Consider the following 27,435-nt stretch of genomic DNA (forward strand, 5'->3'; position numbering starts at 1 on the left):
TGATTCGCCCGGGCAGCAGCAAGGTCGCCTTGGCCCGCCCTGGTCCTCCCACTCATCCCACCCATGCGCACAGTCCCCCCCTCCAGCTAGTCACACCGCTGTGTGGAGATCCCTCGCCAAGCGCACTCTACCTGCTTTGCATGGCCACTGCAGATCAGCAGCACGCCGAGTGTGAGCGCGGAGGCGCCTGGGCCCCCGTGACGGACTGGCAGTGAGGAACGCAGGGCGAGGGCCCCTTCCCTCCCCAGCTCACGTCCTTGGGGCTGGTGAGCCCAGGCAAGAGCTGAGATCCCGTGCCTTCCTGCTGAGCCTCCCACTCTGTGTGCATTTCCCTGGGGCACCTGGTCCACGCTGCCCCCACCCCCCCGCCCTGGACGCTGCCCTCCGGCCCATGCAAGCATTTCCCAGCCCCTTCCTTCCTAGCCGCCATGATCAGGCCAGGAGGCGCTGGTTCAAACCCTGCACGCTCTGCACGGGGCCTGCAGCCTGCCGGTGCCTTGCCTGAGCCCTGGGAGCTCCCTGCAGAGCGCCTCCCGGGACACTTTCCTCTGCTCAGAGAGAGCACGTGAGACTTCCAGCCAGGCTGGTGCCCCACCTGAAGTGATTAAGGAGGACACCGCAGAGTAAGGAGGTACAGATGCTGTAAAATCGGTCCCATGTACCTCATTTAACAGACTGCCTGGTGGGTTTTGTTTGGAGACCTGCTCATGGGTGGAATCAGGTTTTGTGAACACAAGTGCACATCTGTGCAAATTTGCATTTGCTGAAATACGCAAATACTCCTAACCTAAATAAATTCATGCAATGTGCATATTTCCATGCTATAGCCGATGGGGAAAATGCACACCAGTTTTTTCTGTGACTAAATATGCATAAAATTACAGAAAGTTAAAAAAATGCAGAAGTTCACACAATCTGCATGTCTTGGCAAAAGCTGGTCCACTGCAAAAGCCTTGGATCAGATTCTTAGAATTTAAGTCTGCTGTGGATTTTTCTAATATCCCTACTCCATATATGTATGTTAATGCCTCATCTGCCAATTTTTTTCATAAGTACAATACAAATCCAGATTACATCATTCGGACTCAGACCCCCTTAAAATCAATAGGAGCTGTTAAATCCCACAGATTTCAGTTGGAACTAAACACAACCAACTCCGTCTGAACCCAACTCAGTTTGTTCTGCACTATTTTTGCACAAGTTCTGCTTCTTCAAACTGACTCACACACAGTGACAGCCCGTGGTTTAAGCAAACTGTGGTTTGTGGTTGAGTTAACTGCTGGGTTCTTTAGGGACTAGCCTACTCAGTCTTCCAGATTCACACTTCATGCTCAACAGGTATGAATAAGCTGCCGGCAGGCTGCTGATTGAAAGCGGAAGTGGCTTTTACACTCCAGGAAGCTGGCCTGTCCTGAAGCCCTTGTACTATTTAAACTTCAGGCAGTTATTATATGAAAACTGGCCCCTGGCCTCCTGCCGCACAAGAAGCATGGGGGGAAATACAGCTTTGCTAGCTCGGCAAACAGCATGAATTACCCTCCTAACAACTCTTGGCTTCCCTCTGACTGCGAATGGCTATTTGATCCCTGGTAGGTTGGAGCAGTCAGAAGCCAGGCAAGCGTGCCGTGAGCATCAGTCCTGAATTGTGGATCACACAGAAACTGGGCCATCAAAGCCATGGACGGGCTGTGCAGCTTGGGAGGAAAGCTCTCCAAGGAGAAGTGGAGCCTCCAGACAAGAACCCCCAAACCAGGCTTACCACGGCCACCGCGTCGCTGGAAAGTATGGCGTTCATATCCAGCACAGTGTAGTAAGCGACGTTGGTCAAGATGTAGATGATGGTCACAACTGGCATGGAGATGGCAATGGCCAGAGGAAGGTTCCTGGTTGAAGGAAACAACAGAGGAACAACCACATCTTAGGAGCAGTCAGTATTTTCCTTCGTTTAGGACAGATCCGAGGAAGCGCTTCTGCACACAGCACATGGCTGAACTATGGAACTTGCTGCCAAGGGAAGTGGCGATGGCCACCAATCTGGATGGCATTCAAAAGGGACTGGACAGATTCAGGGAGGAGGAGGAGGCCATCCGTGGCTGCTAGCCTTGCTGGCCATGGGCTCCCTCCTTCGCCAGAGGTGGTCTGCCTGCACACGCCAGTTGCTGAGGCCTTGGGCAGGAGGAGCTCTTGCACCCACCCTGCTGGAGGGACCTTGTGGACCGCTGGCTGGCCACCGTGTGTACGGGGTGCTGGACTAGATGATCTTTGGTCCAATCCAGCAGGGCTTTTCTTCCATTCTTTGTTAAAATACCAGCTTGGATTCTGGGACACTGGCTATTTCCACCTGGGCATAGTCTGATCTAAGCCTCATATGAAAACTTAGGGTCAACCTACATGTTATATGAACTGCATAGCATGTTGTTTTTGTTGTCCTTTAAAAGGAATGCAAGCAGCCCTGATTCGGATCAGGACCAGCAGCACATAATCAGGAGGAGAGGATTGCACTCGCTTGCTTTCTGAAATTAATCCCTGCATGAAGAAGGTTTAATTCTCCTCACCCAGCACTCACTGGTCTCAATTCAAATCTACAGCAAAACCAAAAATAGAATAGGCTCGGTCGCACCCTGCACAATTAACACTGTTGTTGTGAATAACAATAATACGATGTTGCATTTCTATTCCACTTTTCTTCCTCTTGCAAGTAAGCCTTGTTGACTGACCCAAATATTCCCATTACATTGAGCTAAACAGGAGCAATGCCTCCTTTTTGTTACTCTGTGGTACCGTATGCAGAAAATTACAATGCCTAACAAAAGATGACGCCAGACTCGTTCTCCTGGACGCCATCTTTTATACGCGCGGAGGGAACATCCGTGACCCCTTCGTCTTGCAGAAGGCAGAAACAGGAAGGTTTCTTGAAAAGAACCAGGCCAGCCCAGTTTTGCTGGGCTCTATGGAACTGCAGGAAAAACTTACGGGGACGTGCCAGGTATCAAACCTGCGACCTTCGGCACGCAAGGCAAGGGCTCTTCCCCTGAGCTACACCCCTTCCCTGAAATCCAGTTTGCTGCAGCCCAACTGGATCTGTTGCGTGACTCTTTCTTAGAGATGCAGAATAACCTTGCTAGTTCCAGGGAGAGATACATTTTCAGCCATCAAGAGTCAGTTCCATTTTTTCAGTGGCAGACCCTTGTGAGGTACACCAAACAAATCTGAACAAAACAATAGCTTCAGTAAACTTTTACCTCTCTGGATTTTTTATTTCTTCGGTTACAAAATTGAGGGTGTCCCAACCCGAGTAGGAGAACAAGGCAGAGTAAAGTGCAAGAGAAATGCCCCCAAGGTTCCAAGAGGATCCCTCGAAGGAGTCCTGAAAGTGAAGCGAGTGTCCTGCACGTAAAAGGGAAAGCAGAGAAACACACATTGTGTTAGTACATACAAGACGGAACTACTTAATGCTGACATAGGAATGCTTATGTATACATATGTTTGCATATAACCACCCAAAGAGCTTTGGCTGTGGAGAGGTACGGAAATGGAGGGGGAGGGGGAGGGGGGTGGCGGTGGTAAAATAAGTCACAAAGACTCAGAGGGCATCTCTGACACCCCAAAGTGTGGACCACTCCGCATATTGAGCAAAAGGAGACAGCAGAATGGAGTTCCAACTACCAAATAAGAAGGCGTGTCCAAATGCTGCCCTGCATTAAAAACAAAGGAAGGAAAGCAGGGGAAGACTAGCCAAGGAAGCAGAAGCTCTGTAGTGCTTGTCTCAGATTGCTTCGTGCTATTTTAGTGGCAGGCTGCTCGTGGCAACCCGCATGCAAGCCTGTACCTGTTCGATCAGGAGAGATACTCATCAAATGACGCCACCAGCCTGCAAGGACAGCGTCCGCACTGCCGCTTCAAGCTGTTGCCTCTGTCAGCCACGCTCCTTACCTTTTCTGTTCAGAACAGCTCCCATACAGCCTGAAGCGCCTAATCTTGGAAGCCAAGCAGGGTTGGGCCTGGTTGTAACCTGGGTGGGGGGCTTAAATGTTGTGAACTCCCCAGAGATCTTCAGCTTCAGGTGGTATAGAAATGCAATGTAATATCAACAAGCACCACAACAAAAGCCAGATTATTAGAAAGTCATCTTGATTTCACTTCCACACACATCTAATAGAGATTCTGCCCTTGACTAGATAGTGAAATAAAATTGGAATATCCTGAGGGTCATAGATGCCCACTTTTCCAAGAGCATTTCTAATTTATTATTTAATTTAATTTTCCAAGAGCATGTCAATCTATGCAGCTATCTGGTGGATATACTGTTGTTTAGCCATACATACCTTATCTATGGGAAGGGTTGCTTATCTATCCCACTTGACTTGGTTTTTTAAAATTATATATGGACATTAAAGGGTGTGTAACAGCTGTGATTCATTCATTAATGGTTGCAACAATGCTGCTATCATACACGCTTTTAAAACCGTTGCACTGGTTATAACAGTCAAAAGGAGAAACTGCATCCAGACTCTCCAATTCTCCATTAAAGCAGAACCAATGATACCTAATGTATTTGTCCTTATTTACTTTTCCTCTAATATAACTTATGCAAACTGGGGGAATGAGCACGGGTGCAATCTTTGCTTGCCTGGACAGAAAAAACTTCCGCAACTCCCATCGACCCCCAGAGCTTTAGCCCCTTTTCTGTCTAGACATGCATTGGATTGTGCCCACAACAACAACGTCTTTAAGCTGCATTCAATTATTAAGGTCTCTCCTTGTGGCATTTTCAACCACAGTCATGTCCAGGCATAAACATTTATCACCAGTCTCTCCTACTGGAAATGTGTACAACTCATCTTATCCTAGAAGTAAAAAGAGAAGGAAAAAGAAAACACAAATTGCTTCGGCTCCAAAAGCCACAAATAGCATGGCCTCGTGACTCGCCTTTGGACATGTGCTGACGGCATGGGCAACCTGCTCACAGTGTGCTAAAAAAATGCTTCCTGTGCATTTCTCCCGAAGGGAATGCCCCTTTTTTCTTCCAAGGATCTGTAAGAGACCCTCTGATTTTCCTGGATTAGCTGGCTTTTCAACCCACATCTGACCATCTTGCTGCCTCCCCCGACCCCAAATCTTTCCATCTGACGTTTTCCTGAAGCCAAAGGCCCCCCTACATCAAAGGCCACCTGCCCTTTCTAAGCACGCAAGAGGAAGGAGGCAGCCAGCAGTGTCCTTACAAGAGAAGCTCCTTTAAAGCATCTGTAAATTAGCATCTTTATCCTATCCGTGGAACATGCTCCCAAAGGAGAATCGCCTGGCACTGTCCTTGCTCTCCTTTCGGTGCCAGATTAAAACTTTATTTACCAGACATTTTAATAATTAACTAAAGACTGGTTTTAATACTGTTTTTGCTGATGTTTTCAAGATGCAATTGTAGAATAAGTTGTGTCTTTTCCCTTTATAGCCTTATTGAGTTGCCAAGTTCCGTGCATTCTGTTTTTGCTGCTGTTCATGCTTTCATTCCGTTTTATACTGTACACTGCATCTTGAGATCCAGTCTCACTCACTTCCAGCAGCACATCATGGGAAAACTCGGCACAGAATGAAAGACAGGACCGCTCCAGAGAGAAAGCAACCAGCCCTGGCCGAACAAACACGGACTCCCTCAGCCAAGCAGCAGCTCAGCATGGCTCTGGTAGGAGTGCCCCAACCCACCGCACCGCAAATGCATGAGGCGGCCCTGAAGGTTCCAAGCCATTGACCTGATATCCTGAAGCAACAGTCTGAAGGACCCAGGCTGCCGGTCTTTGAGAGCAGACTGGAACTGCGGACTTGCCACCACAGCGAAGACATAGTATTCCTGGTGTACAAGTGTACACTCAGCTTGCAGCGTGTGAAGGGTGGAGTCCAGAAATGAGCAGGTGAGGAAAAGAACTGAGGTAATGCAGAGAATAGTCAACCAGCTTCAAAAGGAGCCTTGCGAATCGGACGAGCACAGTGAAAGCTCTCAGCTGAGATAAGAAAATCTGTGTCCTTTACATCTGCGGGGTCCAAACCGATCCCCCGCATGGAGCAACAGAAGGATCCGTGTCAATGAAACACGAAGAGCTTCCTCAGTACAGAAAAGGATTGACTTCTTCAGGGTCCCAAACGGGTTGAATTCCGCTGACCTTATCCAGGGCCGTAAAGTATCTGGAGAGACAAAACACTCTCGCTTGAGGAATCCTGGCTGAGTCATGGTGGTCCTCAGGCAACTTGTTGCCAAGGCAAAAACAGCCTTGTGTGCCATCACTGCCCAGTCATTTGCTACATCAAAGCCGAGGTGGCTGACGAACCGATCCCGCATTCGGCAAGGTCCATCTGTCACCCTCTTTGCTGATGGCAGAAAGTACATTCTATGCAATTTGGTCTGCAGTGCCTCAGCCATGGTGGGAACCAGCAGGTTCTCTCTGCTGGACCGGCAACTTCTTCTCCAGCCACCTGGAAGGGGCCTTCCACGACTGTCTGCAGAAAGGTTGGCAAGAAAGGGATTGCTGACGGGTGTGATGCTTCGGTGCAGACAGCACTGAATGCCGGATCCTTCATCCTCCCTACTGGTTGCTGGGCACCCAGCCTGGGGGACCGAGCCCTTATTTGGATCTGTTCAGCAAAATGACTGGGCTCCTCCGATGGAGAAGCAGGATGAGTTGCACCTACTGCAGCAGGAGGATAAGACCAGGAGAGGGCCATGGGTGAGCAAGACGCTTCGTCGTCAGCCCCAGAGCCCCTTAACTTTGGGCGAGTGTCACTAGCAAAGGTGGGTGAGCGTCCTCGGCTCAGCTGTGAGGTGGAGCTGCAAGCCCAGGAGCTGAACACACCGGAATGTTTGCAGGGCATAAGCCCCAGGGGCTCACGGCAGGGAAGACATCCTGTCCCACAGAGGAGCAGGAACTGCAGGTCCATGTGAACCATGCCAAGGGGAAACTACCCTTCAGTATCAGCAACCACCACAACAGTGTCATGGAGGAAGAGTCATCCACGGAAGACGAAACGTGGGATAGCCAGCATGGCGGGTCCCGACCAGAGCCAGGCAGCCAAGATGCTTTTGCCATGGGTGGCCTTTCGCTGGAAGAGCAGCCCAAGCCCTCCTGCGCCATCCCTGGGCTTCCCCCAAGGGCAAGAGGCAGGGCTGGAAGGAATTCGCCGCTTGGAAAGGAGGAGAACTGCGCACGAGCACCTGAAGTTCAGACGGAGGGCACGGCGTGGGGCCTCCCTGCAAAGCGACAGGCTGACCTAATTGGCCAGCTGCGCTGGTTCACAGCCAGCAGGAGTTTAGCCCAGTGGGAGCCGGACAGCAGCGTTCCGATCTGGAGCTTACCTTGATCTTCTGGACTGGATGGATTCCTTGGCCTTTGGCTACACACCTGGGCCATTCTCTCAGTCACCCTGCCTGACCTGGATGCTTGGCACAATAAGCCCTGCAGACTAATCTCTGGACTGAACTGGCTTCCCCTTTGGTTACTTCCCGAAGATACATTAGCCTGAAGCAGGCACTCACTGACACATGAGCAGAATGGTTCAGAGCCATCCAGGTAGCAAGGACCGATCAGAATGCTCACCCGCCACTGAAGCCAGCTGTGATCTAGGCACCAGTTTCCCCGGCAATGGTCTGGAAGACCGAGGTTTGCACCCGAAGATTTAAAGGACACAGGCTCTCATGGCAGTTCAGAGCAATTTTTAGTTTCTAGGTTGCTAATTTACAGAAATGTTTCCGACTTTGGGAAATCCTTAATTCACATCACTGAATTACGTTATGTCCACGAATGAATTACGTACATCCAATTAAATCATCACACATATTTATCACTATCACTTCTATACCACCCAGTGGACAAAGCTCCCTGGGCCATTTACAATTCCTAAAACCAGACCTTAATGTAGTAGAATTATTCCAAAGTACAAAACTTAAAAGTTTTACAACTAAAACAATACTTAATGGAGAACAAAACTATTTAAAACACCTGACACCTGATCAATTTAAAGACAATTATGTATTTAAATACCTTGGCACAGAGGACAGTCTTAAGCTAGGACTCAGCATGGCAGCACCAGTGACCAGCTAGTCCTCACTGAGGAAGTCATTTCACAGCTAGGAGTCACCACTAAACAGGCTCTTTCCCGTGTTACCACCCTCTGAGGTGGACTTGAGAGTGTCTGGGGAAGTTGCTTGCAGTGTCTGAGGAGACTGAGGCTGGGCTGAAAGAAGGCTACCATAGCTCTCCATTTACCAATTTAAAATAAAATAAAATCAGTAATCGGTATTTCTGACTTGGAATCTTTTCCAAGTGGTTTTTAATGGCTTTTGGTTGGAGTTTCACACAAGCAGTTTGAGGGAAAAAATGGTTCACTTGTCATGGACTGCCTGAACAATCCCAAAAAGTGCCGTGCAGCATCTCAGCTTGCAGTTGTGGCCGCATGTAAGAAAATCAGGGCTCGACTGAGTGTCTCTTTGCACCGTCTCACCCTCTTGCAATGCGCCAAAATAGCGCCAAGGCACAACAGCCTTAGTTAAGTGTAGCAAGGATAATAAAATGATGTTGCTAAACGGTGCATATTGTGCAGTATTAAGGTATTAGTCTGCACAAGCCCTTGTGGCTGAACAAAGAAAACACACACAGCACAAAACACATTTTCAGCATAATGGAAACGCAGACTTCCGATTTTCCCAAGTCAGCATATTAAGAAGGCTTCCAAAACAGGAATAAAAGTTTGTTTGTTTTTTAAATCAAGGGGGAAACTCGGATAAACCTACAATAGGTTGGATACTATCGCTCATTGGAAAAACAAGGCAACAAGCCCAGCTGTTCAAAACTGAACAATAGACACGAAAAAATGTGACAGAAGGGAAAGCACAACTTTCTTCTGGGTCGGTTTTAAATGTTTGTAACAGGGCTGGCTCGGAGGTTCTGCTGCTGCTTAAACAGAAGTATTCTGAGAATACATTGCCAAACTAAATATGGCATTAAATGGATGTGCACATTTTTTGTCAGCACTAAGAGCCACTGTGGGGAAATGTGCAAGTTCAAGACCCAACTCTCACCTCACAATGCGTGTTTACATTAAGGAAAAGATAACGTTAGTTTGGTCCTAGAACTGAATTTATCAAACCCAAATGACGCCTCCAAGACATTTTCCACAATCTGAAAAGAGAACTACAAGAATAGTCCGCATTTCTCACTGAAAATGTTGCCGTTTGAAAAGCCAAACTATTGTTCTGCTTGGAGAGGATTTCCTGAACCAGTCGCCATTATTACTTGGACGACTGGAGATACAATCAGGTTCGGGAGTGTTTATCCTGCTTCTGGCTGGGAAGGGCCTTGTTCAAGCGTGTGTTCCTGGGATGCCTCCAGCTAGAAAACTCCTGGAGTTACCAAGTGGAAGTCACTGAGCTGCTTTTCTGTCTCTTCTTTCTTAAGGGATGACAGTGGGGGAAGCTGTGGGAAAGGGGGATGAAGGCAGCATCTGGGCCTCTCCATGGCATGCAGCGGAGGAGGAAGGATGCCGCTGCAACCAGAGTCTCTCTCACACCCATGCACAGCTCTACCAGGCAGCAATTGCACCGATTCTGTTGGAGCAGCTGGACACAGATGCGCAGGCCACAAACCAACTCACAGGGTGGGGAAATTCACTTGAGGAAAAGCTTGCACAGGTCAGCTACACTCAAGATAAAAAAGCCGCTGCATTTGCCCAATTCTTTAAGGCCGCCCTGCTGCAGAGCAGAACGTGAAAGAAGGAATCGGGTTCCTATGTAACAGCCAGCGATGGGCAGAAGGAACACCACTTACTAGAGCCATTACTGGTGCATTGAATGGCTTTGCAACTGCTTTGCAGAAGCACATGTGTTTCAAGCCAAGTATGCAGAATGCGGCAAAAAATCCTGCATCTTTAATTGATTTTTTAAAATCAAAAAATCGAACAGCCTCGATGACATTACATTCAAATAAAACATATACAAGGGCTTTATTTCATACAATTGTTCCCCCTTCAAACTGATGTTTCAAATCTAATTACCAGCCCCTCTCCCTTGGGATATATTAGAACAAAACTCCTAAACAAGTAAATGATTTGGTTAGTCAAAAATGTGAGGGGTGTGGAGAAAACCTTGGTTTACATAACACTGTTGCTACAACCCTGAAGCAGGCTCGCTAGAAAATAAACTTCGGTGAACTCAAGCTGCGTTGATGTACATCAGCTGCAAGAGTAAAGCAAAGTTATTTTAACATTTGCACTGGAATTTTCAGTTTTCCCGGAAACCCGCAGATACTACAAAAATTTGCATTGAATGCAGACTCTTAGTAACACTCCTTTTCCTGAACTGCCTAACAGAAATAGTTAAGCCAAGATCTCAGCAGCCCAGCTATTTCAAATTAACTGCCTGAAGGGACTAAAGAAGTCCTGGGGTTAACGGGAGGGCACATGATGCAGCCATCTGCTATAGCTAAGCCGATTATTTTTGCTGGCCAGTGCCTGTAGTCTAGCAAAGATAATGGGGAAAAGGCACTGAACCAGGGCAAAACTGAGCAGGTTCATTTTCCATTCAGAAATGATACAGCCAATACCCACCAAAATCAGAGCATGGAATCTCCCTCAAATTCGTATTTCAAAATGATGGTCACTTGTTAACCTGCCCAGAAGCATCATTTTCCCTTCAACCCTTCTTTTTCCATTTCCTTATCCCAGTGTCTAGTAATTAATTGTCTACGAAAGTCTACAGAATATGCAGTCGCAGAAATATGATGTATTTTATATATGGTATTTATTATTCATAATAAATATAAAATAATTTTATAATAAGAAAAAGGGGGGTGTCTGTCAGTGCCATAGAATCAAGTCATGAAGCCTGGGCATGCATATGAAGGAGATCTAAGGGTGAGCACCATGGGATTAATTCATTCTAAAAATGCATTCATTCCGTTTAACTAATTTAAATGGGTTTGTGTTTTTGAACCCTGCAGTTACAACTGCAGTCGCAGTCTCCAGCTGAGCAGATACATTTGCTTGAGGGAACCACAACAGCTGTTCCAACCTGTGTGAAGCCAGGCCTTTTCACCAGCACAGAACAATAAATAACAAGCAAATGCCACTAAGTTAAACAAGGAAACTTTTTCCAGGAAAAGCAGTTGTGGTGAAACTATTCGCAATTGTCACAGTCTTTACACTCCACGGTCCAGCCGTCACATTCAATGGCCTGGCAGTTGCCCAAACTAGCTCAAGAAAAAAACTTAGGTTTGCATCTACAACATAGCATTGAAAACTCTGTTTTGCACTTTTACCTAAACTATTTCTCAAGTCAGTTAGCAATTTGAGTCACATCAGACCCGATGGACCATTGCATCTGGTCTTGGAAATAGCAACCTTCATGCTGCATCAAATTTCTGCAATGGGGAAAAATCCTGCAATATAAGGCAAATAATGAATACCAGGGCAAAAAGTTGGATGTTGCACACCCAAGTAACAAATCGTGGCACACAGGATTTCTGGGGGTATATAGTTACTTAGAAATGAATGTTTCTGTTACAATTTTGCCTGCATCATATAAGTTTTTTCCTATTGTGGTTTTCCCAGGTATGATCCCACCTAGAAACCATGTAGACACCACCTTCAGTTCTACAAGGTGGAACATAACTACATTTAATTTTATTTATTTATTTTTCGATTTATATCCTGCCTTTTTCCTACAAAGGGCTCAAGGCAGCTTACATCATTCTCCTCCTCCATCTTATCCCCACAACAACCCTGTGAGGTAGGTTGGGCTGAGAGTCTGTGACTGGCCCAAAGTCACCTAGTTGGCTCCATGCCTGAGTGGGGACCAGAACCCAGATCATCTGAGTCCCGATCCCATGCTCTTAATCACTACACCACACTGGCTCTCACACTGGTTCATTAATAAAATTAATGAACTGATTTTAATATCTGATTTCCCTTACCGTATGTCAATGCAAAGTCAAAGTTATGTCCATGGACACCAATGTGCCCTTGACACCTTTGGTGTTACCTGCCAACCCTTTGAAATTGACAAATTTGCTTAGCAGCAGCAGCTGAACTAGTAGAAAAATAGGTTTCTGTTGGTGCTAAACCTGGGTTCAAAGGAGTTTAGTGTGTTGTGGTGCAGACCCTCTTTCTGCTTTGTACTCGGCCTTTGTGACTTTTCTTTTGATGTGTTTCTCATGGAAGCCATTTTGTGGTGGTGCCCAGGAATTTATTTTCCAGTAGCCAAATCTGCCACAGCCCAAAATGTTTCCCTACCAGCGATAAGCACCAAGTCACGAGCTACTTTTTCCTAACAGAAACGCAGATGCAGTATCCCTGGATCTTCATCATGGGACAGTGTAATTTTTTTCCAGAAATCAAGTGAGAAAGTCCTCCTTAGCTGGCTGGGCAGTGCTGGGAATTGTAGGGTTTTCCTTTTGTCTAAACATGCATGGGACTGCGCCCTGGCTTACTGGGAGTTCTTATTCTCAGTCAGACTTCCACACATGCTTAAAAGAACAAGAAGATGCAATTTCTACTTTTTATAAATACAAAGAGGTCCAGTTAAAAAGTTGCTTAGCATACTGACCTGGATTGGCCTATTGCAGCTTTTATTCACGAATAACCAACATTATTGGCGCTCCTCAACATTTTTTTCTGATAAATACAAACCTCTATACATTAAACTATTAATCTTACCCTGGCATAGTTTAACAATTCCTGTTACGATGATGGCAATAAGGGCAATGACTTTGGCATAGGTGAATGCATCCTGCACTCTTGTGCCCCACTTAACATAGGCACAATTTATAAGCGTTAGAAGACCTAGGAGACAAAAAGAGAAGCAAGGAGAGCATTAGCAAGTGGCTCGATGGTTTTTAAGTCAAGCGTGGGCTTGAAATTCTCTTCCATTCCAACGTTAACATGTCACAACTACGTATTAGTACATACAAGCTGAGCGGAACTACAGTGCTTAACAGAGGATGTAAGCTACCCTTCAGTTTGCTTTTTAATCCTTGCTTAGTTTATAACAAACTGCTAAGTACAGACACACACATATTTTTATGGAAAAAGTCTAAAAGGCATGGAAATGCTTCTTGGCCCAAAGCCCAGTCTTGCATTTATCATCTTGCAATGAGAACCTTCAACCGTAAAGACTGGAAAGCATTTGTTTTCTAATTAGCAATGTTCTTGTCGAAAATAAGAACTCCGTTATTTCTAAGACAACACCAGGCAGCATCAGCATCGGGATTTAACAAAGCAAAAGCAGTAACCAGACCTGCAGTTAGGAAAAAGTAAGAGCAGTTCAAATGCGCTTTGGTATGTTTTGTACCAAAAATATGTAAGATGGAGATCTCTAACTCCCTGTCGACGTATTTCCTCATTCACAGCCTCATTCAGAAAATTCAGAATAGCTCAAGCAAATATCTGCACGGTAAGCTGCCCAAAACATACATTTTATATTACTGAATATAAATATATTACTGAATATAATATATTACTGGGACTTCAGTAAGGAGCGCCCCCAAGATACGAAGTCAGTATCATCAGAAAGCAACAATTCAGACTTTAAATACAGAGGCACCTTGGCGCACGAACTTACTCCGTTCCAGGAGTCTGGTCATGAGCCAAGCTGGTCGTGAGCCAAATTCCCTCATAAGGGTCAGTGTAAATAAGGTCAATCCGTTCCATAACCTTTTTTTTTTAATCAGAAAAATGTGAAGAAGCAAAGTGACAGAATCACAAAGATCGCCGCCATCGCCTCCCGCAAGCGATCTTGCAGGGGGGGGTGGGGGGAGACGGGCACGGTCATGGGCGCACGGGGGAGGCAGGTGTGGGCGCGCTCGGGCAGGGAACACGGGTGCAATCGCGGCCATCTCCTCCCCCCAAGCACGACCACGATCGCGTCTGTGCAGGGAAAGTGGGCGCGTTCACGATCGTCACCCAGTGTGGAGTTCGCGACCTGCAGCAAAATTTTTATGGAATTTCCATTCAAGACCTGATTTGGTTGTGAACTGAGGCATTCGTGAGCCGAGGTACCACTGCAGCAGCACTGAAGAGACATATTGCTCTGTATTTTGGGGGTGAAGAAGGGTGCTAGCCCCACCTTTAAAACTATCGTCAAAGGACACTGAATGATGGAATTAGTAAGCAATCATTCAAGGGAGCAGGCTTATGCAGGTCTCTTCTTCCTCCGCCTCCCCGCTTCACATTGCCAGATTTATTTGTTTGTTTATTAAAAGCGTTCATAGGCCACCCACTTCGAGCATCTCAAGATGACTTACAAGGAAAAAACATCTTCCTCTGTTTTCAGATTGTTCTAACCATGTTGTCCCATGACACTCAAGTCAGGCAAACCATGGTTAGTGGTAACCCCTAATCCCAGGCTGCAAACGCTCTTCACTTTCTTTTACCAAAGTATGCTTATCCAATTTGGATATCAGTTACCCGGGTAGAAATGTATGTAGAAGAAATTGCAGTCTATATCCCATTGCTTCCAACCTTAGGGGATTATCTCACCTGAGTCATTATAATGCCTTTTTAATTTAATTTTTAATTTAATTTAATTTAATTTAATTTAATTTAATTTAGAAACAAAGAAATAGGAAAGATTTCACATTGGTAAGATCGTCCTTTTATAAAAACTATGCCCAGGGAATATTCTCACCACTAAAATTGATGGAAAGTAATTGACTGACTGTCTGAGGCATTGTGGGAAATGTAGGCCTTTTTCTGTCTAAACATCACAAAGACAGCTGTACAGGGCTATGGGGATAAACAGCCAAAATCCACAGCTGGGCAATCCCTTTATTAGAAACAACCCAAATTCCACAAAAATGTTCAAACTTTTCAGTTCTTTGGGATTTTTCATCAGGCTTGGATGCACAAACAGCAAAGGATTGGAGAAGTGTACTGGAGAATACCCTTCCATCAGGAGGACTTAACAGTGTAACGGTGACAAATTAATGCACCTTTTCCAGGTACCAATTTCAATCTCTTAATTCCCATGTTTGAATGTTTAAAGAAAGAACACAGTGAAAATATTTATAACCTCTGCAAAAAGAATGAGAAACATTTCCTTATAACCCAAAGAGCAATGAAGTAATAATAATTAGTAACAATAATGTTACTGATGATGTCCCTATTATTTTCCATTTAAGTCCTGTGCCCAGGGAAATGGGCAGAGCTGAGTAAAAGCAACAGTGCAATTCCGCATCCAGTCTGCATCCCACAATGTGAAGTCACAGAACTCTGGTGGGTCTTGCAGAACAAGCATCTGAAAGGAACGTTTTCAAACGCTGCTTAATGTATTCTTACCATGCCCCTTGGCCACAGGTTATTCAGAGTAAGCCAAAGCTATTTGAAAAGCCAAAGAGTATTTTATGAGAACACAAATATCTAATGCAATGACTCAGTAAACAAGAAGGTGTTGAAATTCTCCACCCTGATGCAGCCGAAGATTATCTGGTGCTTTGGGCGGTGATGACAGAAGTTGAATTCACAAATGCTTGGCCCCACCTGGCTCCTCTTATCCCAGGTAAGACCGCAGCATGCAATGAACATGATGTAGTCCCTGAAACTGGAAAGCTCATGACATAAGTGGTCTATTCCCCAGTGTTCACTCTGGAAACACATACCCATTTCAGTGAATTTAAGCCATCTAAAAATTCAGTTGGAAAACTAACCCAATTCTAAGCACTGGTGACCAGCAACTTTCAAGTTTTGCTACGGATTCTCAATGAGAATGAGTTTCAACTGGGCCATTCCAAGACTATAAGGTTCTTGATTCTAAACTTTTCCGGTCTTACATTGGCTGTGTGCTGGCATCACTGTCCTTTGGAAGAGGAACCTGCACCCTTGCAGACTGAAACAGGCTTTCTTCTAGAATTGCCCCACGTCTCGAATTGCTCTGTATCGTCTTGCCCTCAATCCTCAGCAGTTTCCTAGTCCGTGGTGAGGAAAGGCATCCCCACTGCAGGACGGTGCCACTGCTATGAGCAGACAGCACTCTGAAAAATGAGCACTTTTGGCTTTTCACCACACATGGCCTTTTGCAGCAAGGCCAAGAAGTTTAATTTTGGACCTCTCAGATCAGAGAATATTTCCCAACAGTTTGCGGTGTCTCCCACCTGCCTTTTCTGCAGACTCCAAATGCTGCATTTCTTCTCACCGTTCTTCCATAAAGCCCTGCTCTGTGGCATGTCTGGGCCACAGCTGCCTCCCAGATGCGCCCCATCTCAGCTGCAAATCTTTCATTCCTCCAGGGTTATCACTGGGCTCTCCAACAGTTTCTGGGTCCTTCCAGGAACTGCTGTATTTAGCCTGAGATTGTGTGAACCTGGCACTGTGCATGGGTGAACTCCATTCAACTGATTTACCAGATCACAACAAAGGGGAGAATGTTCCTGCTTGTCTTTGGCTATTGAACCCAATAAACATATTGTACTCCTTCACTGCGTTGAGACTATACATCAAAAATGCCAGTTCCATCCATTTCAATTCCTGGCTGTAATACAACAAAAATTTGGAAAAATCCAAGGTGAGTGTTGAATACTTCTGCAAACTTCTACCAATGCATGCAGCCTTTCTTTCCTTCCTTCATGGCACACCACAATGAAATGTGCAAGCCCCTAATTAAGATTTATTTCCTATTCTCTCCAATCTGGGAAACTATAGTTATCAACTCTGGAACAAGTCAGGACTTTAAACCACCCTCAAACTGTGGTTTACTTACCCAGGTTGTTCCAACCTAGTAATCATAGGCCCAGCATATACATAAGGGTTAAGCAGCCCAGAGTTTAACCCCATGATAAACCGTATTATATTGTTGGGTTAAAACTCTGGGCCATTTGTTCCTATTCTAGGTTCAGGCATCTCTTCAAACAATGCAGGAATGGGGGGCCACTGGGTTGCTGATTAAAGTTGAGCGACAGTAGAAGCAACAGGCATGCGGGAGGCGCTCGCTCCGTCCCGCTAATTCATGGGTTAAGCAACTCATGAACTGGCACTCTATGCGAACTGGGTTATAGTTGCTCTGTCCAGACAAAACAGGAAAGTACGGTTAATTGGAGACTTCCACATCTAACTGAAGCACACAGTGCAGAAATGGAAGTAGTGGCTGCACGCACAGACAAACGGCTGCAAATGTCCAAACACAGCCCCCGACCCAGTTCTGGACCAACAGTAATTGTTCCAGCTTGCTATTTTGGGCAAACATGCACTGGGGAGAGAATTCAAATGCACAAGGTTTTCTAATAGAAATAATAACAGGGCAATGACTCGATACCATTTCATATGCCTGTCTAAGGATATGATTCTACCATTTAAGGACGCAATTTCATCATTTAAGGACTCGATTCTGCTGTGCCATCCCATAGTTTTGTGCATGGAAGAGGTACGGAGATAAACAAGCATCCACTTCTGTTTTACAATATTAGAACCCAGGAGCACCTGGCGGAATTGTTCTTGCTTACTGCCGTTGACTGTATGTGTCCAGTTCCACTTTTCCTCCAAAGAATTCAAAGGTGGCTCAACTACCTCACAAAAACCCAGTGAGGCAGGTTAAGATGCAACGGCCTGAGGCAGGGGCCCTCAAACTTTTTCAACGGGGGGCCAGTTGAAAGGGGCCAGCGATGGACGTGGGCCGCCAAGGCGGTGCGGGCGGGGGGCGTGGGCCAGGGCGGAGGGGGGCACGCATGTGCGGCGAAGCAGGGGCGGGCACAGGCACGGAGGTCCTTTTCTCCGAGCGGTCCAAAACGACCTCCGCACGAGCAAGCCGCTGCCTTGGCATGCAGGCATCGAGCCCCAAACCTCTCTGGCAGGCTGGATAAATGGGCGTGGCAGGCCGGATCCAGCCCACGGGCCGCAGCTTGAGGACCCATGGCCCACGGCAACCGGAAGAGCCACGTGGCTGAGCGCGGTCCACATAATCCGTAGAACAGGCAACCTAGAGATCCAGGTTCAAACCCCAATTCAGCATGAAGCTTTCTGGGCACCCTGAAATCTGTCGCTGTGGATGATGGGAGCTGGAGTCAGAGAGGGAAACCTTTTCTGTGGCTAGTCCATTGTCACAATCAGGAAAGCTACTGATGATGTGCGACGATTCGCAAACATGTTCATATCTGACTTTTGTACTTGATTGAGAGAGCAACTCTCTCAAGGCAAGGCTGTGAAAAGAGGCCTGCTGGATCCCAGCCAAGGCTCACTTTCTGTTCCCACCAAGGGCAGCCGACTGCCTTTGCAACAGCACTTCCCCAGCCATGTTCCCCAGCCACGCTGCGGGAGGTCACAGGGCGCGTCCGGACTAGCAGCCACAAACAGCCCTCTCGTCCCTTGATCCCTTTCAAAGATATTCCTCTCGACATCTTGGGCCAGCAAGCTCCACACACCCAGAATCGCGGGGGGGGGGGGCACGGCGCACGATCCCTTCCCATCCCTCCTGCAGGCGCCAGCAGAAGAGCCAAGCCACCGCTCCCCCAGTTACCAGAAAGCCACCCCACCTGCAGGGCAGGGCACAGGATCTTCAGAAAGCTCCGAGCTTCCACCTAGCTGGCTCTCCTGTCCAACTGAAACTGGAAATGCAGGGAGCTGTAAGCCCCGTTTTTGTCCAAGGATCCACAGGGCTGCACACTCAGCCAGGCCGTGTGTGTTTCACAGCTCTGATTACAATGCAATCTTAAAAAATATTTGCTTGAGCAAGAATCCAGTATGGAGCCAGGACTCTTGGGTGCAACAAGATCTGGAGACTGCAATACCCATCATTTCTGACCATTCATCGGGCTGATTCACACAAAACCATCAGGTGGTAATTCATGAGCTTTCTGGTCCCAAAGCACCTGATGTTCAGCACAATGGGTCATGCAACAGTTAATGCTGATTTCCGAGAGGACCCAAGATGCCTTCCTGCCTTTTACCAACCCCGTAAGGATCTTCTTCTCCTTCCAACATCTCAGTCAACTAGCAATGGTTCCTCTGACTAACTTCTTAAAGACTAACACGTTCATACCATAAGCTTCCATGATTTAAATGGTTGCTTTAAATCAGGCTTACCAACAACCTCTCCAGGACCAGCTGTTAATGACAAGCAGGGAATGGCCATTGTTTTCCAGTCCTCTTTGTGATTTTCCAGATGCAGCTGTTGGAAACTGTATACTAGATCAGCTTGCATGTTGGCCGATTCCTCTAAGGCAGCTCTCCCTAGACCATGGGTCCTCAAGCTGCGGCCCGCGGGCCGGTTCTGGCCTGCCATGCCCATTTAGCCGCCCACCATAGAGGTTTTGGTCTCGCCGCACGCGCTTGCTTGCAAGGAGATTGTTTTGGGCTCGCTCGGAGAAAAGGATCTCCTTGTGAGCAAGCCGGTGTCTCGCCGCACATGCATGCCCCCCAGCCCGGCCCGTGCCCCCCACCCACACCACCTTGGCAGTCCGCGTCCATCGCTGGCGCCATTCAACTGGCCCCCACTGAAAAAGTTTGAGGACTCCTGCCCTAGACCGATGCCTTTTGGATGTGTTGAATTGCCACACCTGTAACCCCTTAGTCAGAAATTTGGCTGAGAAATTAGGAATTAGTTGTAACCTAATATATGGGGAGGGGCAGCTGCTCACCCAGCCCTGGACACTCTTAACAGGCTCTCTTGCTCCCATTTTTGGTTGCCCATGGCTGGCCAGCATCCAGACCACGTGGCCATGCCCACCACCTCTGGGCAGGGCTGTGCTTATCGTGATCAGAAAAGCCTTTCCCCAGAATCAGGGGATTCTCTCTCAGGCCAGGGAAGGTGCAAAGCCCACTCAGAGCTCCAGCCAACATCTCCTTTCGCCAGGCCTGGATCTGGGCTCCTTACACTTTTTCAACAGGGGGCCAGTTGACAGGTGCCAGAGGTAACTGCGGGCTGCCAAGGCGGTGCTGGGGGGGAGGCGCAGGCCGGTGGGAGGGGGGATGCGCACACATGAGGCAAGGCGGAGACAGGGGGGCGGGGGGGCAAGGCACCGGCTTCCTCGTGAGGAGATTGTTTCTGAGCAAGTCCAAAACGACCTCCTTGCAAGCAAGCCGTGCATGCACCCAGTGAGTGCAAACCTGTGGGGCAGGCCAGTTAAAAGGGCATGGCGGACCGGATCTGGCCTGTGGCCCTTAGTCTGAAGACCCATGGTCTGGATGATCCCAGAATCAGTGCTGTGAAACGGACACTTCATTTCCACCGGAGAAAACCCCGTGGATTTGTTCCCAAGCACAGATGCACTTAGCCAGACTCAAAGTCCCAACACCAAATGGGAAAAGATCATTTGTTGGCGTCCTGGCAACAAAGAAACATAGAAACAGAGCAAGTCAGAAGGGGTCTCCCGGGCCATCTAGTCTGACCCCCGGCTCCAGCCAGCTCCGCTCACGACATGCCCACCATGTGCATGCCCAGCCTATCCTTGAACACCCGCACTGATGGGGCCTCAACCACCTCCCGTGGAAGCCCATGCCACACCCTCGGGGTCCTGTCTGTCAGGAAGGACTTCCTGGCATCCAAACAGAACCTGGGTTCCCTGAGCTTGGCCCCACTGGAACACATCCTGCCCTCCACTGCAGGGGAAAATGGTCATGACCCACCTCTGTGTGGCACCCCCTCATCTACCTGTATGTCACTAACAGGTCCTCTCCAGGCTGAAAGACCCAGCTCCCTCCGTCTCTCCTCATATGGCTTCCCCTGCAAACCAACCACCATCCTAGTGGCCCTTCGCTGCACTAATTCCAACCTTGCTATATACCTCTTGTAATTAGGGATTCGCCATCTTCCCCTGCCCCCAAGGTAAATTCTTGCATTTAGAAAAAGGGGAAGGAAGAGGCCCAAACGTTGCAATTCCCCTCTAGTCTTCAGTGGAAAGTTCCCACAAGTGTCCTCCTTCACGCAAACAGCAGGATTTCATGCAAACCTGCCCAAGACTATTGCACTCCAGTGGTTCTCTTCTCATAAGTTATTAACCGCCGTGGACGCACGCAGTCCCTCCGCAACGGCACAGCCCTTGCAGCCGCTGCCCAGTCGGCTCTTCCTCGCCCCAGCCCGAGTGTGCCCACGTGCCGAAGCACCGGCTTCATGGCATACTTACAGATGCAAGCAGCTGCAAGGAGACGGCAGGCCACATACGGAGGCTGGCAGGAAGGGAAGATGGGCTGGACGATGTAGTTGGCAAAAGTTATTGCGATAATTGCCTGGCTGGTCGGCTCGATTATTAGCAGGGAGGTCCACAGGCGAATGAAGGCAATGAAGCCTCCGAAGGCCTCCAGGATATAGGCGTAACTGGCTCCCGACCTGGTGATCGTGGTCCCCAGCTCAGCGTAGCAGAGGGCTCCGATGACCGAAAAGACCCCTCCAATTGCCCAGATGACAAGTGACAGTCCGTACGAAGAGCTGTAGTGAAGTACTCCTTTGGGGGAAATGAAGATACCGGAACCAATCATGTTTCCCACTATGAGACTGACCCCGTTAAGAAGAGAGATTTCTTTCCGCAGCTGCACAGCTTCTTGGTGCTCCTCGTGGGCCCGGGAGCTGCTGTTGCTGCTGCTTCTGTCATTTTTGCCGGATTCCTCAATTGGAAGATATTCAGTCCGCAAATTAAGAGGCGGAAAGTCCTTTCGGCCTTCCATCACGGTGCCGGCATGGATCCGCTGCCGATGCCAGCTACGACAAAAGAGAAAACAGGACTGAAACTCCAAGACATGCCTGCTTCCTAGGTAGGATGCAACTGGCCACTTGACCGAAAAAAGTAGCATTGAACTCTCACAAAGTACTTATTACAAGGATGCTGATTTTGACCCATCTGAAGATATGAAGCCTTAATGTGCAAGGGTAAAACAAGAATCCATACACATTGTTTTGTGGTGGATCTCTGGTAAATACTGAGAAAGTCTTAATGCTGAAGTGTATACTTTTTTCCTTTGCAAAACAGATTTCAATACGGACTTGTATGTAGCCAGATGCAAGTAATGGAAATTATTTTTTTCTCAGTTAAAAAAAGGAGAGGGAGAGGAGGAATTTTTTTTGGCATGCTGAAAGAGTTTGCTCTTCTTTCTTTCAAGTGATCTCCGTGGCCCCATTCAGGCATTATAGTTACCAGCAAGTATGGAATTACGCCAAGTAACTCCACCTTCAGTACTGCACGTGTCAGACAGGGAGGGAAGCTTTCCAGTGAAAGCCGCTAAGAGCACGGAAAGAGCCCTGCTGGATCAGGTCAGGCCTGCCCAATCCAGCATCCTGAGCCCCAAACGGCCCAGTGGCTGCCTGCAGGAACCCACAAGCGGAATCTCAGCAAAACGGCACCATGTGGGCAAGATCTGCAGCACCCGGTGTACAGAAGTCCACAGGCTCTGGTCCGTGGGAGGCAGCAAGGAGCCATCAGGAGTAGGAGCTTCCTCCACGAACTAGTCCAGCCCCCTTTGCAGTGGGTGTCTGTCACAACCTCTCGTGCAAATGAGTTCCAGAGTTCGGCCATGCACCGTGTGGACCCCCTTCCTCCTCTCTGTCCCGAATCTCCTGGCAATCTGCTTCCCAGGATTACCCTGGGCTCTAGTATTAGGGGAGGAGAGGGAAAAGCCCCTTCTCCACTTTCTCCACACTCTGCGTCCTTGTGAACACTTTTATCCTGCTTCCACTTACTCATCTTTTTTCTAAGCTAAGTATTCCTCACAGGAGAGTTGCTCCTATGTTCAAGGAACTACAGAACCCTAATCCAAGAAAGCTCCAATTGGAACATCTCTGCACATAAAAACTGTTCCTTCCTGCAAACTTTCACTGTGGCCAGGAGGAACGGGTACTGGAGTATTTGGAGCAGGAGTTCTTAGGGGCTGAGCTATTGGGTGCAGCCACAGGGATGCATTCAGCTTTCCCATAACTAGAATCCCTGAGCAGGGCTCACAAGTATAATCATGCATATGTTCTGGCAAATGGGCTACTAGCCTTTGTGGATTTACTAGCCAGGCTATTCTGCAGGTTATTGTTCATTTCCTGCTGCCTTGATCATGATCAAGGGTGATTGGGAATTAAGATTTCTTCTCAGCTAAAATCCAATTTTCCCTCTCCCAGGGTTCCACGGATGCTGGCATGGCTTACCAGCCAACTGTTCGTTGCAGTTGCCGTTAACCACCTTCCCTGGATCGTCTGGCAGGCCGAGATGCTTGGCAGAGGAGGGGCTCTGCTCTCATTTTTCATACCTGCTGCAAGGGAAGGAGTGTTTGTATTGCCCCCCTTCAAGCAGAAATGAGCATCTCCGGAAGCCTGCTCTCCAGCAAAATGGGGATCCCATTCTTGGGATGCTGCTGAGTGAAGGCTTGGGAGCTTCTCCCTGTCCTAAGCATCTGCCTTGAGAAGAGACCAAACTCAGCTGCAGAGTAAGTGCACTGCTTGCGAAAGATTTCCGGGTCCATCACGGGATCCCTTGTAAAGGAGAGAGCCACTGCATGTTGGTGGGGAGAGGCCTGTTCTCCCCTGCAGAGGAAGGCAGGATGCGCTCCAGTGGAGCAAAGCTCAGGGAGCCAAGGTTCCATTTGGATGCCAGGAAGCACTTCCTGACAGTCAGGACCCCGAGGGCGTGGAAGGGGCTTCCACGGGAGGTGGCTGAGGCCCCAGTGGTGAGGCTGTTCAAGGATAGGCTGGACGTGCACATGGTGGACATGTCGTAAGCAGAGCCGGCTGGAGCCGGGGGTCAGACTAGATGGCCCAGGAGACCCCTTCTTACTCGCTCTGTTTCTATGTTTCTATGTTGACCTGGGATGTGGGAGATCAAGGTTCTAGTCCTCAGTGAGCCATAGAACCCAGTGAGTAACCCTGGGCCTGTCACTGACTCGGTCTAAGCCACCTCACAGGGTTGTTGTGAGGATAACTTCCACCTTCCTCACAGGGCTGTTGTTGTGGGGATAAGAGTGAGAGAAGGAAGACAATGGTGTAAGCTGCTTCAAGTTCTTTAAAAAAGAGAAAAAGAAGGATTCAAATCCAGTAAATAATAAGGTACAGAGGCGTCTGTGAACCAGCCTGAGTACTTTTCAAGAGGAAAGAAGGCAGGGTAACAACGTAATAAATTAAATCTCAAGAATTCCAGGGCCAAAAGCGGCCACTTGGGAGACGTTTGGAGCAGACCGTGACAAACCAGGCAGAAGATATGAAGTTCATTCGAACGTCTCAGACAAGGCCATTTCACACTTAACGTCTTCTGGCCTCAGCATAGAAAAATGTCATTTCCAAATAAGCTCCCTTCGAGGAGCACAATGATTGAGGATGCCCTGCAAAAGCACAAACTCCAGAAGCGGAAGGAATTTATGGAGCTATGCCCCTGGAGTGGCTTTGTGCTTTAGATTAGCATAAAACAACAACCGAGGATGAATGCGTAAAAACAACCGAGTAATATCTGAATTATTTTAGGAATGCCCTTCTGCATTTTTAGAGCACTCTCCACTAATCACAGATTTCATGCAACCCCCATTCATTTCAGATCACACTGAATATTCAGGTCATAAATTGGATTTTACTGCATTCCAGACATCCAACAGCCAAAGCATCCAGTTAGTCCAGCGACACTTAGACAGCTTAATCCCCTATCCAAATTAATTGGTCATTTCCACTTCTTGCCACAACACAGATTCATTAATGTAGAGCAGTTCCTGTGGAACGTGTGTGTGTGTGTGTGTGTGTGTGAAGAAGCCTGAACACTACTTGGCAGAAGAAAGGGTTTGAGACACCAGGTAGAGTACAACGGTATTTGCACGTAAAGCCAAGCCATGGCAGTTGTGGCTTGTCGTCACGTGTGAATACTGGAAGCGGGCTGAAACAGGGCATGTGTGGGTACCAAGAAGCACCACGAGAACCAGAGCTGTGTTCTCAGGTTTTCCCTTTCCAGCATTGAGTCATGACGCCAGCGGCAACGTTTTTCCATGGTTTCCCTGCTTTGGCCAGCAAGCCCAGCGGCTGAGTTGCCCACGGACCAGGCGCCAACGCAGGCCCCTGTGCTCCCTCCTGGCACGGGTTCCCTGCCGCCGGGCGGAAGCACCACCACCAAATCCTCCACCTGGCTGATGGGTCATCTCCCTCCTGACCAGAGCACCTGGATGCTCACCCGACCCACCCGGGGCAGGTATGCATGCAGGTGTGCTGACCCCTCTCCAGCCGCCTAGAGGGCCCAGGGTGCTCACACAGGAGGCTGCACAGGGCGGGCATCTCGGCAGCATGGACCAGTGGTGGGAAGGCGGGCGACTGGCTGGCAGCGCGTGAGCTGGGCCATCCACCAGGCAGCAGATGGGCAGGGCAGCGGGCATTGGCGAACTCACACTGGCTGGGAGGCCAGGGAGCCCCCCAGCAACAACCTCGGGGTGTGGCGCTCCGGCCTTCTTGCCGCTCAGCTGTGCTTGCTGAGCCATTGCGCTCTGCTGAAGAGCAGACCAGGCCCGCTGCAAGAGAGCCTGGCGCTGCCTGGCCACCACCTGCTTGCGCACCTTGCCCAAAAGCAGATGCTCGCTATAGGTCCTCGTGTCCAGACTGGGCTTTTTTAGGAGTGGTGTGATCACAGCACCCTCTGAAGACACAGAGCGAGCTAAGCCCGCTGTGCACCACTCAGACGCCCACTGGGATGCACAGAAATGGCCCCCTGCCCCATAACACTGGAGACCCCTCCACTGAGAGGGTGCAGCGTGGGAAGGATTCCTCCCCACCCTTGCCCGATGGGGAAGGAACCCCGGCAGGCCAACCTGGTCTTCAGGGCAGAGACTTCTCTGCCCCAGCTTAGTAGTTACAGTCACATCAATGTCTGGGCCAGTCATTCCCACCTTCGGTTACCACACCTCCTCCATTCACGGCTAATTACAGAGTCTGCAATTCTATGTTTTAACAGGTGAGCTATCTTTCAATAAAGATGTTTTGAGTTACATGGAAATGGAGGATGTGAGTTTAGTTACTTGGACATGCACACAGTGTAAAATATGAAGAAGCTTAAACACTGAAACTCCTAAGTCCAACATTCAGGGTGCTCCAAATTCAGGCAGCCGATAAACATGCCTGTTATGGCTCAAGCATGAGAGACATTCAGAAAGAAACTGGGCAGCTGCGTGAGTGGGAGGGTGTGGCTTGGTGTCCTGCACCGGCAGGGGCTGGGACCCGATGGCCTTCCTGCCCCCTTCCGACTCTGCTCTTCTAGGATTCTAAGCAATCGATTGTGTGACGCCAGTAGCAAGCCTGCATTCCCCTCCTTTGTGCTTCTAGAGTGCGTTTCTTCACAGTCCATCCCGTTTGTGCGCTGCACTGTTCCCGCTTTAGGCGTGTGCTGGGCTGTTACCAATGGCCGAGAGCACAGTGCAGCCGCTGCCAGGCACCCAAAAGCCAAGCAGAGGTGCTTGTTTCTTGCACGGCGATGCCAAAGCACAGAAAGGGTGCACAAGTGCATGTTTTCCTCCCAATGCAGGAAGCGCCACAGCCTTGATCGCCCACCAGAACACTATGGGGTGCTTATTCTGAGGAGAGGGGAAATTCCTTTCTGGGAGAACATGACTTGGGGGTGCAAAGAATGGTGTGACTAACTGGGGGCGGCGGTTGACTTGGAAAGTGGTGGCCCCACCTCTAATTTGTACTGGGTTTGTCCTCCTAGGCAAGCCGCTTCTCTCCATCTAACCCAGCTCACTGAAGTTAGTCAGATGCCTGTACAGAACCTGGAAGTACGAAAGTACGCAAGCAGAACCTTCACGTGTCACTACTGTGTCTGCAATTTATCCCATTCCAGCAGCTCTCAGACTCCCCCGCCTTTCACTCTCTTAATTCTCTCTTCTTCAGACTTTTTGACTCTTAAAGTTACGTAGTTATTTTCCCTCTCCAGCTCTAACTAATCAGGAAAGTAAGGTTCTTGCTCACCATTGCCCTGCATTTATTTTTCAGAATTCTTCTCCTGGCCTTCAGCCCAACCAGCTTCAAACACTTTTTTCTTCATTCCCTGCAGATTTCCAGGCCATTCCTATAAACTAACTTCAACAGGTGACGTTCTGGCTGAAACTGACAAGTAAGCACACGGGAGTGCAGGCTGAAGACAGTGTTGTCGTTCGCACGATATGGATAAACACACACACACACACACACACACACACACACAGAGGAAGGGATGATATACTATCCCTGCCTTTTTGGATGTCAAGCAGACACAAGACTATGCTCATTTAGACCAAATAAAGTGCTACATTCCCACAATTCTGCAACCAGCATTGCGCTGCCATCCGATTTTCCCCATCTCCCATCAACTCTTGCACAAAAGGCAAAAAGTCTGCTGCCAGAAGAGGTGCTTTTGCTGCTCCCAATCCTGACCTGAGCGCAATTCAGTTGGAATTTCCAACCTGCAGCGGCTGAAGCGCAATGCAGCTCCGTGAGGTTTAAAAGACAACTGTTCCTTACATGGGAAAGGAAAAAAAACCTGTCAGCCTTTAAGCTTAACAAGT

General features: G+C 48.3%; 1 protein-coding gene across 1 annotated transcript in view; it reads right to left on the bottom strand.

Annotated features, from left to right (window-relative positions):
* SLC7A6 (solute carrier family 7 member 6) overlaps positions 1-27,133 on the bottom strand; it is a 43,009-nt gene extending 15,876 nt beyond the window's left edge. Inside the window, exons 1-5 of the mRNA XM_044434196.1 lie at positions 26,571-27,133; positions 21,084-21,655; positions 12,694-12,819; positions 3,243-3,387; positions 1,760-1,883 (exon numbers count right to left, since the gene is read on the bottom strand). Coding sequence (XP_044290131.1) covers positions 1,760-1,883; positions 3,243-3,387; positions 12,694-12,819; positions 21,084-21,621 — 933 coding nt within the window. The 5' untranslated portion in view covers positions 21,622-21,655; positions 26,571-27,133. The remainder of the gene's footprint in view (positions 1-1,759; positions 1,884-3,242; positions 3,388-12,693; positions 12,820-21,083; positions 21,656-26,570) is intronic.
* Positions 27,134-27,435: the final 302 nt, after the last annotated feature.

Source organism: Varanus komodoensis, unplaced genomic scaffold (genome assembly GCF_004798865.1).
Source record: "Varanus komodoensis strain SLA01 unplaced genomic scaffold, ASM479886v1 scaffold27, whole genome shotgun sequence".
Classification (NCBI taxonomy): Eukaryota; Metazoa; Chordata; class Lepidosauria; order Squamata; family Varanidae; genus Varanus; species Varanus komodoensis.